The 16,231-nt window shown below is 41.8% G+C and overlaps 1 protein-coding gene across 1 annotated transcript in view; it reads left to right on the top strand.

The window, feature by feature from the left end:
- Positions 1–15,293, top strand: part of LOC306935569 (protein NLRC3-like) — a gene marked incomplete at its 5' end in the record, with an annotated part of 35,564 nt that extends 20,271 nt beyond the window's left edge. The window contains 5 exons of the mRNA XM_079518668.1: positions 898–2,668; positions 10,043–10,216; positions 11,149–11,315; positions 13,804–13,839; positions 15,187–15,293. Of these exons, the coding sequence (XP_079374794.1) occupies positions 898–2,668; positions 10,043–10,216; positions 11,149–11,302 (2,099 nt within the window). The 3' untranslated portion in view covers positions 11,303–11,315; positions 13,804–13,839; positions 15,187–15,293. The remainder of the gene's footprint in view (positions 1–897; positions 2,669–10,042; positions 10,217–11,148; positions 11,316–13,803; positions 13,840–15,186) is intronic.
- Positions 15,294–16,231: the final 938 nt, after the last annotated feature.

Here is a 16,231-nt window from a genome sequence, read left to right as displayed (position 1 = left end):
TGTGGAAATATAGTGACTCTCTCCATCGTCAAAGTTGCCACTATGCATGTTATGGCCTCTATCTGTCTATAGAGGGTATGCGCATGCTTAAAGTGAATGGCACATCGAGTGGCAAAGCAACATGCAAAGTGAGTTTAACATTGTTTAACGTTGTTTAATGCAATCAGGACTTTTCTGTTTGGATGTATGGGCTGTCAAGGCCAGAAAAAAGTTTTTTGCCACTCAGTAGGCATTCCTGCATAACTTCCGGGTTTGATGATGATGTCACGCGCATACCCTCTATACCACGTGACCCCTATCTGAAAACATGTTTGTACCATGTGACCCCTATCTGAAAACATGTTTGTACCATGTGACACCTATCTGAAAACATGTTTGTACCATGTGACCCCTATCTGAAAACATGTTTGTACCATGTGACACCTATCTGAAAACATGTTTGTACCATGTGACACCTATCTGAAAACATGTTTGTACCATGTGACCCCTATCTGAAAACATGTTTGTATGTGACCCCTATCTGACAACGTGCTTTAGATGTTAAAAACAATATTCCAAATGTTTTGAAGTTCGCAGAGCTGCAAGCTCACACGACATTGTTACACATTGCAAGCTTGTATGTATACGATCTACTGTCAAATTGCCTGATGTATAGGTCTAAAGTGGTTAAACAGGTGTTTGTGCTTTATTAATTAGTTTTGCGAGGACCCCCCCCCAAAGGACCCCTGGGGGTCCCCAGACCGCACTTTGAGAGCCACTGATTTACACAATATAATTTCTGTGGCAATTATTTATCCCAAGGAGGACATTTAATTAACAACGAATGAACACAGCAAAGATGGAATGTTATAAATGAAGCTGAATGTTTAAAACATATCCATTCTATTCTCGTAACAGATGTGAGTCTGCAGGAGGATCTAAAAGATTATATGGTCAGTTTGAATAGTCTTGATCGTGTGACAGACGTCACAGAAGTGCCCTCCCTCTCCAACATCTACACAGACCTCCACCTATCAGCAGGAGAGAGTGAAGGGGTTAATAAGCAACATGAGGTGTGGCAGCTTGAGATAGCTTCCAAGAAGAAGACCCTCCATGACGACCTAATCAAGTGCTGTAAAATCTTTAAGATCCTCCTCCTTGGCAGAGACAAACCCAGCAGAAAAGTTCTGACCAAGGGCATTGCTGGCATCGGAAAAACATTCTCTGTGCGAAAGTTCATTCTGGATTGGGCAAAGGGTTTGGAGAATCAAGACGTCATTCTCCTGGTTCCCTTCTCGTTCCGGGAGCTGAACTTGGTCAGAGATGAGCAGCACAGTCTTCTCACACTGATCCATGTTTTCCATCCAGCGTTAAAGAAGGTCACAGCAGAGCAGCTCGCTGTCTGGGAAGTTGTCTTCATCTTTGATGGTCTCGATGAAAGCAGGTTTCCATTGCACTTCGATAACAATGACATCATCTCTGATGTCACAGTGACATCATCGGTGGACGTTCTGTTGACAAACCTCATCAAGGGGAATCTGCTCCCCTTGGCTCTCCTCTGGATAACCACCAGACCTGCAGCAGCCAATCAGATCCCTCCTGAATGCATTGACATGGTGACAGAAGTACGAGGGTTCACAGACCCCCAGAAGGAGGAGTACTTCAGGAAGAGGTTCAGTGATGATGAGGAGCTGGCCAACACAATCATCTCACACATGAAGACATCAAAGAGTATCCACATCATGTGTCACATCCCAGTCTTCTGTTGGATGACCGCTACCGTTGTGGAGGACCTGGTGAAGACAGACGAGACAGGACAGCTGCCCAATACCCTGACTGAGATGTGCTGCCACTTCCTGTTGGTTCAGATAAACAGGGAAAAGCAGAAGTATGATGAGAGAGATAATCAACATCGGATCATGGAGAAGGACAAGGAAGTTCTTCTGAAGCTGGCCAGGCTGGCGTTTGAACATCTGGAGAAAGTATGCATCATGTTCTACCAAGAAGACCTGGAAGAGTGTGGTCTTGATGTGAAAGAAGTCTCGCTGTTTTCGGGAGTGTGCACAGAGATCTTCAAAAGAGAGGGTGTGCTCTTCCAGAGAGCAGTCTACAGCTTTGTTCATCTGAGCATCCAGGAGTTTCTGGCTGCAGTCTACCTGTTCCACTGTTTCACACAGAAGAACATGGAGGTACTGGAGCCATTCCTGGTAACCAGCCGTGTCAGTTCCTTGGAGGACTTCCTGAAGAGAGCCATGCAAAAATCCCTGAAGAGTAAGAATGGTCACCTGGACCTCTTTGTCCGCTTCCTTCATGGTCTCTCACTGGAGTCCAACCAGAGTCTGTTAGGAGGCCTGCTGGGTCAGACAGAGAACAATCCAGAGAGCATCCAGAAAGCCATCAGAAACCTGAAGGAGATGAATGATCCTACTGAATCTCCTGACAGATGTATCAACATCTTCCACTGTCTGATGGAGATGAACGACCACTCAGTACATCAGGAGATCCAACAGTTCCTGAAGACAGCTGACAGATCAAAGTCAGAACTGTCTGCGGTCCAGTGTTCAGCTCTGGCCTCCATGTTGCTGATGTCAGACGAGGTTCTGGAGGAGTTGGACCTGGACACACACAACACATCAAATGGGGGGCAATGGAGACTGATCCCAGCTGTGAGGAACAGCAGAAAGGCTCGGTTAGTAGTCATGTAAATATAAAAATCAATGTACCCTACTACCTTCACACCACTACAATAAAACTAGGCATGATGGTCATTTTTGTCACATATCTGACCCAGGCACATCACAAAGTACACAAACATCATATCAAAGATCCATCAATTTACACAACCATAACACGAAACAATAATGGTTATCAATAGCATGCACGCTAGAGGTTAGCACAGGTCCATAATATTGGACCCGGTCCGAAACGGGACAGGTGATATCTGAACCGAAACGGTATGGTAACATTCTAATTTGAATGTTAACCCTAACCCTATGTTAACCCTAACCCTAACCCTGCCCAGAAATGGCCCGAAAGGATTGGATCTGGTTAGAAACGGCACAGATCTGATCCGATCCTAAATAGAATTGGACACATAGGGCCAGATTCACAATGCTGTTTACGCTCATTTTGAGCGTACGGACGTTTATGACCATTCCCACATTACGTGTGGAATTCATCATTTGAACTCGGCCATGACTTTGGTCGTAATGTCTGCTCATTAGTGTGGTTGCCCTAGACTATTGTAATTGTAACACTTTATTATTTTTATTATTTAACTAGAGTAAGACAAAGTTTGTCCCACTACTAGTCCCACAGTTTTGACTGTACGCACTTGAGCCATATGTCAAATTGACCGGAAATCGTGTGCTTGCTCATTGCTAAGATAAATATTGTATAGTTTAATTGATATTAATTTATTAGTGAATTAAATTTCCCCATTGACATGAATGGGAAAATGCGAAAAATCATATATATATTTAACTCTTGAACCGTAGGTCGTAAATTCAAAATAAAAATTTGCCCTGGATTCCTTGGGCCATGACGCATCTCCCCATATAGGCCACGCCCATTTGCGTCAGGATAGATTTTCCGCCATTTTGAATTTTCTTCAAAACACACTTTAATTTTCGGATTCTACAGATTCTGTCCGAATCTCACATAAATCGGTACACATGATCTCTGGACCTATCGGACCGCGTTAAACATTTTTTCAGATTTTTTGATTTTTTTTTGTCTGTATCGTTTGGCCTTAATCGTCGTCCGAAGTTAGTGGGAGGGGCCTATTTTACAAAAGATGCCTAAAATCCCGAACGGAATGTCCAATCCATCCCAAATTTGAATCAGATGTCGCGGGTGGTTTAATCAACCAAAAGCCAAAAGCGATTCCATTTTCATCCATAGGGGGCGCCGCAAATGCGGAAAATGTAACCGTTTCTTGCAGAAAAAATATTTTTGGGGGGATAAATCCCCTCCGAATTACTTACGCATGATCGCAGGGGTGACGCAACATTGTAATTGGCTGGCAATATCAGTGGGAGGGGCATATGTAAGCCACTGCGGCAACCACACTTTGCAATTTTTTTAAATTGCGACCTTTCTAGTTTCCATGTCAACCAGTGATCAAGTCATGCGTATATAGAATGCTTTAGTCTTCAATTAATAGTACTCAAACCTCAAAAATGATATCAACACACATACACATAAAAAGAAAACATGTCAACTATGTATTGCTGAGCTTATGATATGCATAATATAGACATGATACAAATTCCACTGGTTTGTATTTGTATTTATTTTGTAGCATTTGCATGGGAGCTGAATTATTAGGTCTCAGCATTTTGACAGACTCAGCCAAATCAACTTTCACGTAATGATTTAAATAGACTATTGATATGATATGATATGATATAGTACTTTATTGTCAGTTCACACTGAAATTTGTCTTGCGACACAGCAGCCAAGTATGCAGAACACATATACGTACACACATTTGACATAACACAAAGAACAAGACAATTTACATACATAAAGACATGAAGACAAGAGCAATATCCACCGCTTAGATTATCCTGTGGCTACTACGACTCTTGATTAAGCCTCAAGGTCGACTGGTGGACAAAGGACCTCTTTAGTCTGACCTTATTGTATGCTGGTACACCATATCTCCTTCCTGAAGGTAGCAACCTATATTCTCCATACAACACATGCTTAGTATTAGAGGTGATATTCCTTGCTAACCTTAGGATGCTGTTATCATACGTGGATGTATAAAGTTTCTGAAGTTGTTGTCCAACAATCTTTGAACAAATGTTCAGTTGTTGCAGCATTTGTGACTTTAGGGCTGCAGACAATCATCCATACCAGGTGGTACTACAGTACTGAGTATTGTGCCTTAATGTCGCTGCATGAGCACCTATCCGCCTCCATTTGTGTCGTGGTATTAATTTATAATAATGTAGGCTACTGTATATTATGTAGTGGTGTCAAAAAATATCGATATGGATCGATAATCGATTTTAACATTAACGATACGACTACATCGATACACGTATGTCTGGATCGGTCCATATAGCGTCTGTATCGGACGTTGGATCGATCCTAAAGTTATATATCGATTCAACTGCAGTAACTGCGGGGAAAACACAGATGTACAAGCCCACAACACCGTGCATTGCGACGGGTTGACAACTTGTAGATCTCTGCTACTTCCTGCGCAGGAAAGCGACGCGTGCTTATGACGCGTCACGCTAGCATGCAACTACGCGACAGAACATAGAAGCGACACCGCATGACTCAGCAACAACAAAGAAAACAGCACACGAGAGTATCAGCATGGAGGCAGGAGAGACTATTTACAGCGGTGGGTCCCATCTTAAATCCTTTGTTTGGAAACATTTCGGATTTCATAAGAGGGGGGGGAAACTAGACAAAACGAAGGTAATTTGTAAGCTTTGTAGGACAACCGTTCCATACAAAAGCGCCACAACAAATATGAAGGTGCATCTGCAGAGAAAGCATGGCATTACCGACGACGACGCGCCCACAACACACAACAACACAAAAGAAGACACGGCGCCTATTGCACAGTTTTTCCAGTCAGAACTTCCCCACAACTCTCCAAGGGCAAAGGCAATCACGGAATCGATCGCCCATTTCATTGCAAAGGACTTGCGCCCGTATAGTGTGGTTGAGAATGATGGCTTTCGTTTCATGGTGCATACATTGGAGCCGAGGTACCACATACCAAGTAGAGGCCATTTCACAGATTCACGTGTGCCAGCGTTGTACATAAAAGTCAAGAGAGAAGTTGAACAAGCATTGGCAAAAGCAGAGCGAGTGGCTATAACAACAGATGCTTGGACCTCGCGTGCAACAAATTCATATGTGACGATCACAGCCCACCACATCACTCCGCAGTGGGAGTTAAAAACCCACGTCTTGCAAACACGAGTGTTCAATGAATCACACACAGGGAAAAACTTGGGTACTTTACTGAGAGAAGCATGTGTTGAGTGGAAAATTGCTGATAAAGAACCAGCCCTCGTAACTGATAATGCACGGAACATGATTGTAGCCGGAGTGGAGGCAAACATGAGTCCGCACCTTGGGTGCTTTGCCCACACACTAAATCTGGCCTCACAGAAAGCCTTCAAAGTCGACACTGCTGCAACGGTGATGGGCAAAGTGAGGAAGATTGTTGGGTTTCTGCATCGCAACACAAGAGCAGCTGAAATCCTACGTGAGCAACAGAGGTCCCTGGACATGGCAACCAAAAAACTAATCCATGATGTTTCCACCCGCTGGAATAGTTCGCTCGACATGCTAGAGCGCTACATGGAACTGGAACCTGCAGTGTCTGCCACACTCGCTTCAAGGGAGATCAGAAAAGGGGATGCGGTGAGCAAGAACACTCTTGAAGACCGTGACCTTTTAGATGCTGAAGCCATAGTCAAGTTGATGGGAGATGTTAAACTTGTGACCACTATTATGTGTGAGGATGAGCAGCCCACACTCTCAATGATTGCCCCCCTCCAAGTTAAACTTGCAAAGCACTTTGTGGCATCTGCTGGGGACACAGAAGTCATTGCTGCCATGAAGAAGGTGTTCAGGGATGACTTTGAGAAACGGTACACAGGAAACGGCATCCAGGACCTCATCTACACTGCAGCAGCTCTGGACCCTCGCTTCAAGCTGTTGCCATTCTTGAGTGACCATGAGGCTGAGAGGATCTACCTGAAACTGACAGATGAAGCTGCAGCTGTCCAGGACAAGGTAACATAGTAACCCCCCCCCCCCCCCCCTGGCAAACACACTCATTCACACAATGACAATATTAATTATTAGTTACAGTGCATTCTAATAGAGCTACCTTGAATGTATTGCTGCTAGACTGCTAGTCATTCACACAACATGAATTAATATTAGTTACAGCAGTGCATTGAACAGAGCTTATATTGCTGCTAGTCATTGTCATTCAGTCAACACAATATGAATTATTAGTTTTACAGTGCATTTTAACAGAGCTTGAATGTATTGCTGCTAGACTAGTCATTAGCTTTTTGTTTTGAAATTAGTTGAAATGAATAAGTGGGAAACATTTGTCTGATTGTTAATCTAATCTCATATGACTTTATACATAATTAATTATGTCATTAGGAAGCAGAGGATGTAAACAGGCCAGAAGAACATCCAGCTCAGAGTGAGCCAATGCAGATAGATCCAGCGCCTCAGGGAGACCCCGCTCCTGCTCCTGCAGATCCAGACATCGGCATCGTTAGTCCCCAGATCCAGGATGAGCCAAAAGGTGTGTTTTTATTCACTGTGAGCAGATTGAGATATTGCATAATAGTAAGGTGAAAGAAAAGCACTCAAGAGTGATGGAATACAAAACAATGAATACACAGTGACAGTACGTATTATTTATTTTCTATTTCAGATGATGCCCGTCCTCTCAAAAAGAAGAAACGTGTGGCTCTGAATCAGCTGTTCGGAGAAATCTTCCAAGTGAGAACAGCAGCAAGATCTTCAAGGGAGAAAGCTATCGAGGAAGTCACAAGGTAATAACCTTAATCTTATTACTTTATCTTATTTAGTAGGATTGCTTTATCTTATTTCGTTTTTATGTAATGTCAATCCAATATTAGCTTTATTATTATCCTGTGTATATATTATTGATGTCAGTAATATTGCCTTGCTTAGGGCTTGAACCTGCAGGAGTGAATGACAAACCCTCTTGATTCTTAAAGGTACAGACAGCGGGATCCTTTGCCCCTGGATGAAGACCCACTACAGTGGTGGAAAGCCCGGCAGGTGGACCTACCACTGATGTCTTCTCTTGCAAAGAAATACCTCTGTATACCAGCCACCAGTGTGGCATCAGAAAGAGTTTTCAGCACTGCAGGAGACATCGTTTCTGCTCAACGCAGTGTACTCACACACGATCACATCGATCAATTGATTTTCCTTACGAAGAATCTTGACAAGCAAATGTCTTAAAGTAGCCTACACACACACACACGCATGCACACACACAGACGTGACATGTTACAGCAGTGTTCATAGTAAGAGGAGTTAATGCCAGACAGAGCACTCAGATTAGATTGTGTCAGGTAAACAAAGCCACTTTAAAAATTGTATTTGTATGGTAGTTATATTTTTTTGTCAGCCCCATACAAACAAAGAATGTGGTATTTTGATCTCTATACTTCCTATAGAGATCAAAATACAAGTTACCTAAAGCTCTAAGGAAGACTCAGGAAGACTACAGGTTACCTCAAGATATGTTTTGTTCTTTTTGTCACTTTATTATATACTGTTTGCACTAAAATGTTGCACTTACTGTACTGTTATGTTACGTTATGACATTGGAGTTAGAAAGATTTCATTGCACTGTAGACTAGACTGTACTGAAGCCTGAATGGCTAATTTAAAATATATCTTTTTCATATTTCTCCATAACAGGAGATTTGCAAAGTACAGGGATTTAAGCCTGAAGATGGCTAATTTAAAATGTATCTTTCATATTTCAGATTATTTCTCCATAACAGGAGATTTGCAAAGTACAGGAATTCATTGCACTGTAGGACTAGACTGTACTGATTTGAAGCCTGAAGAGTGAAGATGGCTAATTTAAAATATATCTTTTTCATATTTCTCCATAACAGGAGATTTGCAAAGTACAGGGATTTATTGCACTGTAGACTAGACTACTGATTTGAAGCCTGAGGGTGGCTAATTTAAAATGTATCTTTTCCATTTTAAATTAGTAATTTAAAATGTATCTTTTTCATATTTCTCCATAACAGGAGATTTGCAAAGTACAGGGATTGATTGCACTGTAGACTAGACTGTACTGCAGCCTGAAGATGGCTGGCTAATAGCCAGTGGCTATTGTTGTGATCTTTTTCATATTTCTTCATCTGACTAAGTAACTGGCACTGCCAAGGGGAAATGTAATGTAAGCCAGTAGAAACATAAGCATATGTTGTGTTCTTTTTCATGTTTCTAGTACCTGCCAAAGTAAAGGTCTTAGAAATTGGTGTGTGTACTGTGAGACAGATTTTCATTCCATGTCAGTATGTTTGTAGTACAGTAAGTAATAAGTATTTCTTTAGTACATGTCGGTGATTTGTCTATTTTCAGTATAGAATAAACACGATGACATGTGATACTAAATTAAAATGAATCTTGATACATTTGTCATCCATCTTTTTACAAAGGTATTTATTTTGTTCTCAATCTTAATACTAAGTCTTATGAGATCTCTATTTGAAGGTCAGCAATGCTACTTTATAGATAGCTTCATATAAAACATGAAAAAAGGTTTAATGTGTTAGATCGCACCGTATCGTATCGAATCGAATCGAATCGCATCAAATTCCACAAAGTTCCACAAAATCGAAATCGTATCGAATTCCACCGAATCGAATCGAATCGAATCGTTCTGTGTATAAATGTATCGTCTCTGAATCGAATCGTAGCCCATGCATATCGATACGTATCGAATCGTCTTGTAAAGGAGAGATGCACACCACTAATATTATAGTATTATAGTATTATTGTATTTAAAGCTCGGTAATTTCGGGTAACTGCATTTTAGACGACTCAAACGAGACCCGCAGCAATTTGGAATGGATCCGACCCTGCCCGAGGGACAAGTCAATATTTTGGACCCGAAATGGCTCGGTTCTCGGTTCGGCTCTCGGGTATTCGGTTCCGGAAGGACCGGTGCTACCCACGCACGCACGCACGCACACACGCACGCACGCACCACGCACACACACTCACACACACCTGTTTATGTTGGGTAGCCTGGCTATAGAATAATAGAATAAATTGCTATAAATTAGAATAAATTAAAAGTGTCTTCACTGCAAACACTGTGTGTGTGTGTGTGTGTGTGTGTGTGTGTGTGTGTGTGTGTGTGTGTGTGTGTGTGTGTGTGTGTGTGTGTGTGTGTGTGTGTGTGTGTGTGTGTGTGTGCGTGCGTGCGTGCGTGCGTGCGTGCGTGGTCTGATTGATCATCTCTGATTTTACATAAAAGTTTACTCTGTAATTACAGACTTGTTGATATTGGTATCAAAGAGGAACACATTGAGGTTGTGGCTTCAGCTCTCAGTTCTAATCCATCCCATCTAAGACACCTGGATTTAAGTTATAACTTCATACCTGATCCACTTCTGGGCCTGCTCTGTGAAGCACTGAAAAGTCCACATTGTAGACTTGAGACTCTACGGTGAGATTAATTTACAATAATTATTTTCATCAGTGATTATAATATGTGACCAGATTTGACTGAGGGGCTGCCATCGTGCAGAGGAGAAAAACTGAATTCATTGTTTTTTTTATCCAAAATGAGTTAATATCATATGCAGTCTCTTCATATACTAGAGCATGTCTGAAATAAATATCAGAGCTGAAATCAACATGCAAATATGAAATAAATGCTTAGTAGCTAGGTGTAATGTTCGAGTCCACAGAAGTGAACCTTTTAAGCCCGTTTTCGCAATTCGCTGTTTCTCTGCAAGACATTACTCTATAAGCCATATCTCCACAACTGGTTGGTCAAAATGAACAACCAATATGTCAATTTGAAGCTATGATTCTCTGCTTTCATATGACATGAATAAACGGAAATTCAAAACAATCCAATGGCAAATTTGGTCACATATGAATCCTGTGGTGAGACTTTATTAGAAGAGTATGAATAAGGTTGATATCATAGTTACACACATTGCAGAATAATGAGGAGGTACAGTAGCCTACGTACATGTTAACCCTCTTCCATGTTGTCTTCTTTCTTTTGGTGAGTTTTTGTCTGTCTGTCTGTCTGTCTGTCTGTCTGGGACCGATTCAATACAGATATGGCATTTTCATGGCCGATTTTGAAATCAAATCATTTCATGTTTTCAATAGCAGATGTACAAGCTCACAATGCATGCTTGTAGACCTTGCAACCCTAACCACTTTTGTATAGCCAAACTGTAAATTAGGTGATACAATAAGTGGTTAGTGCAATCATCAAGTCTGATCTACTCTAAAACCCAGACAGACAGTCCATCCAGACAGGTCTGTTAAATTAATAGGTGCCTGTAAGCAGGTTCCCTATCCAGAATAATGCATTTTATAGCAGACAATCTAATATATATTGTTTTATCTTTCATTTAGACTGATTCACTGCTATTTGTCAGAGAGAAGCTGTGAAGTTCTGGGCTCAGCTCTCAGCTCTAATCCTTCTCATCTGAGAGAATTAGACTTGACCTTCAACGTCTTGCCGATGTCTGGACTGAAGCATTTCTCTGGACTGGAGTCTCTGAAGTGAGTACACTTGGACGGTGTCCATCTTGGTTAGTTTCATGTTCCAATGGCATAATGTCTATTGTGCTAGTCTGCCCCAACACTGCCCTCCTCCCACCCCATTTTATACAGTCATGATCAGTCACATCAGCCAAATTGTGCACATTAATTTTTATTTACGAGGGGTGCTAGCCCCTCCTAATTATACAGGTTTAATGTTTGTCTTTAGTTCAATGTTTGTTTTAAAAACGCCCTTGACAATGAAGGGAAAATTTACATAATCGTGTTTGTAAACACAAACATCAAATGCCATTGACAATAAAGATAATTTAATGTTTGTTTTGTCACCATTTGTTTTACATCACCATTACATCACCTAATCAACATGATGTGATTTTTATACAAAAAGAAGGTGCATATTCACCACAATAATCACATTTTCAAGCGAGTCTAAAGTCAATAAATGTGACCAGATTTGACTGAGAGCCTGCCATCGCACAAATTCCAGCTTTTCACCAGAGGAGAAAAACTTTTTTTTCAAAATGAGTTAATAGCACAGGCAGACTCTTCACATAATAGAGCATGTCTGAAATAAGTGTCAGAGCTGAAATCGCAAATATGAAATAAATGCTTAAACATGTAGCTAGGTGTAATGTTAGAGACCACAGAAGTGAACCTTTCAAGCCTGTTTTCTCAACTCGCTGTTTTCTGCAAGACATTACTCTATAAGCCATATCTCCAAAACTGGTGGGTAAAACTGAACAACCAATATGTCAATTTGAAGCTATGATTCCCTGCTTTCATATGACATGAAAAAACGAAAGTCAGTCAAAGTTGGTCATAAATGTGTAGCCTCGGGGACCGCAGCAGGCGTTTTGTTTAAAAAAATAAAAAATAAAATAAAAAAAGCCTGACCGAACCCAGCAGGAATAGTGGCATAGGAGTTGGGAGTGAACCTATAGTAATTTGCGTTGCTCCAAATTTGGTGACATCAGTGTTCTCCGCTGCGTTCTACTGGGGAGGGGAGGGGAGGGGAGGTGGGCTCATAGGTTGGTGGACGTTGCCGTCGGTTTCCAGCGCTAGTTTGTCCCTCTGCCCAGAAAAGCACTGCTCTTTTAGGCAATCAAATGTGTGACTGGAGTCTATAAGTAGAGTCTCAAGTCCACACCTCTGACATTGAGTTTGTCTGGACAGGGTGTCTGTCTGTCCAAGATAATGGTAGCAGAAACACTGTAGTGTCAGGTAGTGGATGCATTGTGTGCATTGTGACCTACTGAAATTAAAAATATGTTATTCACACTTTTACATCATATGGACATACCTAACAATGGATGCCAAAAAATGGGAACATCTTCATTGGTGTGTATTTTTACATCAAAAGTCAATACAAATCAAATTTGAATTACTTAATTTGAACGAAAACGTGCCACGTGATCAGGTAGAGGCTCACATGCATATTAGGCCCGGAACTGTTTAATCCATTTCATCCATGTGCCCATCATTTATAGCGCACAGACCACTTTTACCGGCACACTGGAAGCTGGTGTGCATGTCTGTGTAGCAGCTAACAATAGCCACACCACTCTAGAGTCGATCGACAACAACGGGAGGTAATAATAAATCTATCGTGACAAGCGACTGGACCGCGGAAGGCCGTCAAACACAGGATATTTTTTCAGAATTAGACGGGATGATTTAGATCGGGAGTTATGATCGTTTTAAGATTTTTGTTTTCGTCAGCTAAACAGGCAGGGGAGATTTTCGATGTCATCGGATCGGGCAACAATCGCTCCAAGGCTCTAGAGCGATGCGAACGGTTTTGTTATCATTAATCTCTGTCCTATTTATCAATCTCTGTGTTGGGCACTTGACCATGACCTTGAACTTGGACGGAGAACTCCGCCCTGGGCCTCTAAGGTGTTAATGAATCCTGATTAAATTCACCTGTTTTATTCCCATTGCTGCGCGTCAGTCTAAACACAGGTGGTTTTGATTACAGAACCACCCCGTTTTTAATCTCATTCGAGGTGACAGTGTATTGCATTGCATCACAGCCTTCCAATCAGCCTTGTCAATTATTCAGTCTCATCCGGTACGTCCACTTCCCAGTGTGTGCACTCACTGCACTAGCAGTGCTGAGAGTTGCGATTGCATCATTGTATAGCTTATGCTGCCTTCCAGTTATACCTTAAAGTAAAAAAAAATGTTTAATCAAGCTGCCAGACAGTGTATTAAACTCCAGACAGTGTATTAAACTTAATCATCACACTAAAATATGTATCTGAAAACATTATAGGTTAGAAATATAAGCCACATAGCAGTAAACTGGTAGAGCTGGCCCGGCTGTCTGACGTAAACAAACACACTATACACACTAAAATGACGGAATTAACCATTTCACCCCGTTTTAAGACATTGATGGTAATGGTTACAGAAACACTGTAGTGTCAGGTAGTGGAGACAGTGTGTTAGACAGTTAGATATTGATGGATTGTTGTTCTACTTCCCACAGTGTGAAACATGGAGGAGAACTCTGGACTAATCCTCAACTCCTTACACAATGTGAGTGTCTGTCTGTCTGTCTGTCTGTCTGTCTGTCTGTCTGTCTGTATGTCTGTCTGTCTGTCTGTCTGTCTGTCTGTCTGTCTGTCTGTCTGTCTGTCTGTCTGTCTGTCTGTCTGTCTGTCTGTCTGTCTGTCTGTCTGTCTCTCTCTCTCTCTCTCTCTCTCTCTCTCTCAGTGAATTCTTTTTTTGAGGTGCGCTAGCACCTCCTATATTCAGCTATAGTGAAATTTGTGTCCTAACAAACATTAAATGCCATTGACAATGAATGCCGAATTTATGTCATGTGGTCGAGCAAATCGCTATTTTTGTCCTACACAAACATTAATTTCCCATTGACAATGAATGGACAATTTACATCACATGTAGACAACGCTAACAATAAACGCCATTGACATTGAATGGATAATTTAGGATTGTGTAGATGAGCAAATTGGCTATTTCGGTCCTACAAAAGTACATGTAGCGGATGTGCTTTTGGGGTGCCAGCCGGGTTTTCATCCGACAATATTTCAGGGTTAAATACCTTCAACTCAGAGCAAAACCCACATGGGCACATGCATTAAAACATGCACCCATAAATGTACACCAAAAATGTACATTCACAGTAGCCTAAATGCAGACAATAGAATGAACCCAACACAATTATTCAAATTTAGTAAAATGTTCAATGTTCCACAGTTCGACAGTAAACCACACTGAGTCCTTCAAAACTTCACAGGATTTATTCATGAAGTTCAGTTCAAGTGGAAAACAACAACTCAAATAGTTCCATTTGTCAGTAAATGCAAATTAAATCAGCTGTTTAATAAACAGGTCCCCTCCCAAATAATAAATAAATAAACTAAATAAACGTCAAAATTAGGTAGGTAGGTAACATGAGGAAAATGGCCTGATGTGATTGGCTGACAGGATTTGTGAATGGATGAGATAGATGGATGAATGAAGTGATGTGAATGAAGGTGACGTGAATAAATTAAGTAGGGGCGGACCGCCACACAATGAAGCAATAGATGATAAAAGCAGGGTGCGCTATCCCCTCCTATGCCCAACTTTCCGGGTGAACACAAGCATTGGCTTGTGATTGGCTGATCACCCCATAGCCATGATTTGATTGGCTGAGCAAAGTAAATATTGAAGATAAAAGTGAGGGCAGAAAAGTGATAACGCCAAAAGTGATTGGCCGGAATGACATTTGTGATGATTTGATTGGCTGCACGGAATGTGATGTATGACGATGCGTGATGATGTATTAAGATGATGTATGATGATGAGAGCGCCCCTCACTTCACACAGGTGTGATTTTTTGTTATTTAATGTTTTTTTACTGTGTTGTTTTCTCATCAGATTCCCATCGTCTCACTCTGGACCCAAACACAGCAAGCAGAAGTCTCTGCCTGTCTGACAACAACAGGAGGGTGACAAAGCCAAAGGGGGAGGAGCTTCAGTCATACTCTATGATCAAACAGGTTCTGTGTACAGAAGGTCTTACTGGACGCCGTTACATGTGGGAGGTAGAGCGGAGTGGAATGGCTCAGATGGGAGTGGGTTACAAAACAATCAGCAAGAGAGGAGAGGGTAGTGGGCTTGGAGAGAATGAAAAGTCCTGGGGACTGATCTGTGGTGGAACCGGTTACATGGTCTATCACAAGAGTAGGCTCACTTTCCTCCCTGATGGTCTCTTCATGTCCAAAAGAGTAGCCGTGTATCTAGACTGTCCTGCTGGGACTCTGTCCTTCTATGACGTGTCCTCTGACTCACTGACCCACCTTTACACCTTCCAGACCACATTCACTGAACCTCTCTACCCTGTGTTTGGGCTTGCTTATGATGACTCCTCAGTGTGTCTTTGTGAGGACAGATAATGTCTCTGATCAGCTAAACACAACCAATACGGTTGCTCTATAGATGCACAACAGCAGAATGTGAACAACAGACATTCAGTGTTAGTATGACAGAAATATGTCTTAACACCTTAGAAGCCCGGAACTATTTAATCCATTTCATCCAGGGTGCCACTTTTACCGGTGCACCGGAAGCTGGTGTGCATGTCTGTGTAGCAGCTAACAATAGCCACAACACTCTAGAATCGATCGACAACAACGGGAGGTAATAATAAATCTATCGCGACTAGCGACTGGACCGCTGAGCGCCGTCTAACACAGGATCTTTTTTTCAGAATTAGACGGGATGATTTAGATCGGGAGTTATGATCGTTTTAAGATTTTCGGCAGGGGAGATTTTCGATGCCGTGTCACTTTTTGACACCTCATCGGATCGGGCAACAAGCGCTCCAAGGCTCTAGAGCGATGCGAACGGTTTTGTTTTCATTAATCTCCGTCTTGTTTATCAATCTCCGGCTTGGGCACTTGACCGTGACCTTGAACTTGGA

Source organism: Electrona antarctica (assembly GCF_951216825.1).
Source record: "Electrona antarctica genome assembly, chromosome: 13".
NCBI lineage: Eukaryota > Metazoa > Chordata > Actinopteri > Myctophiformes > Myctophidae > Electrona > Electrona antarctica.
This window is presented reverse-complemented; position numbering and strand designations above follow the sequence as displayed.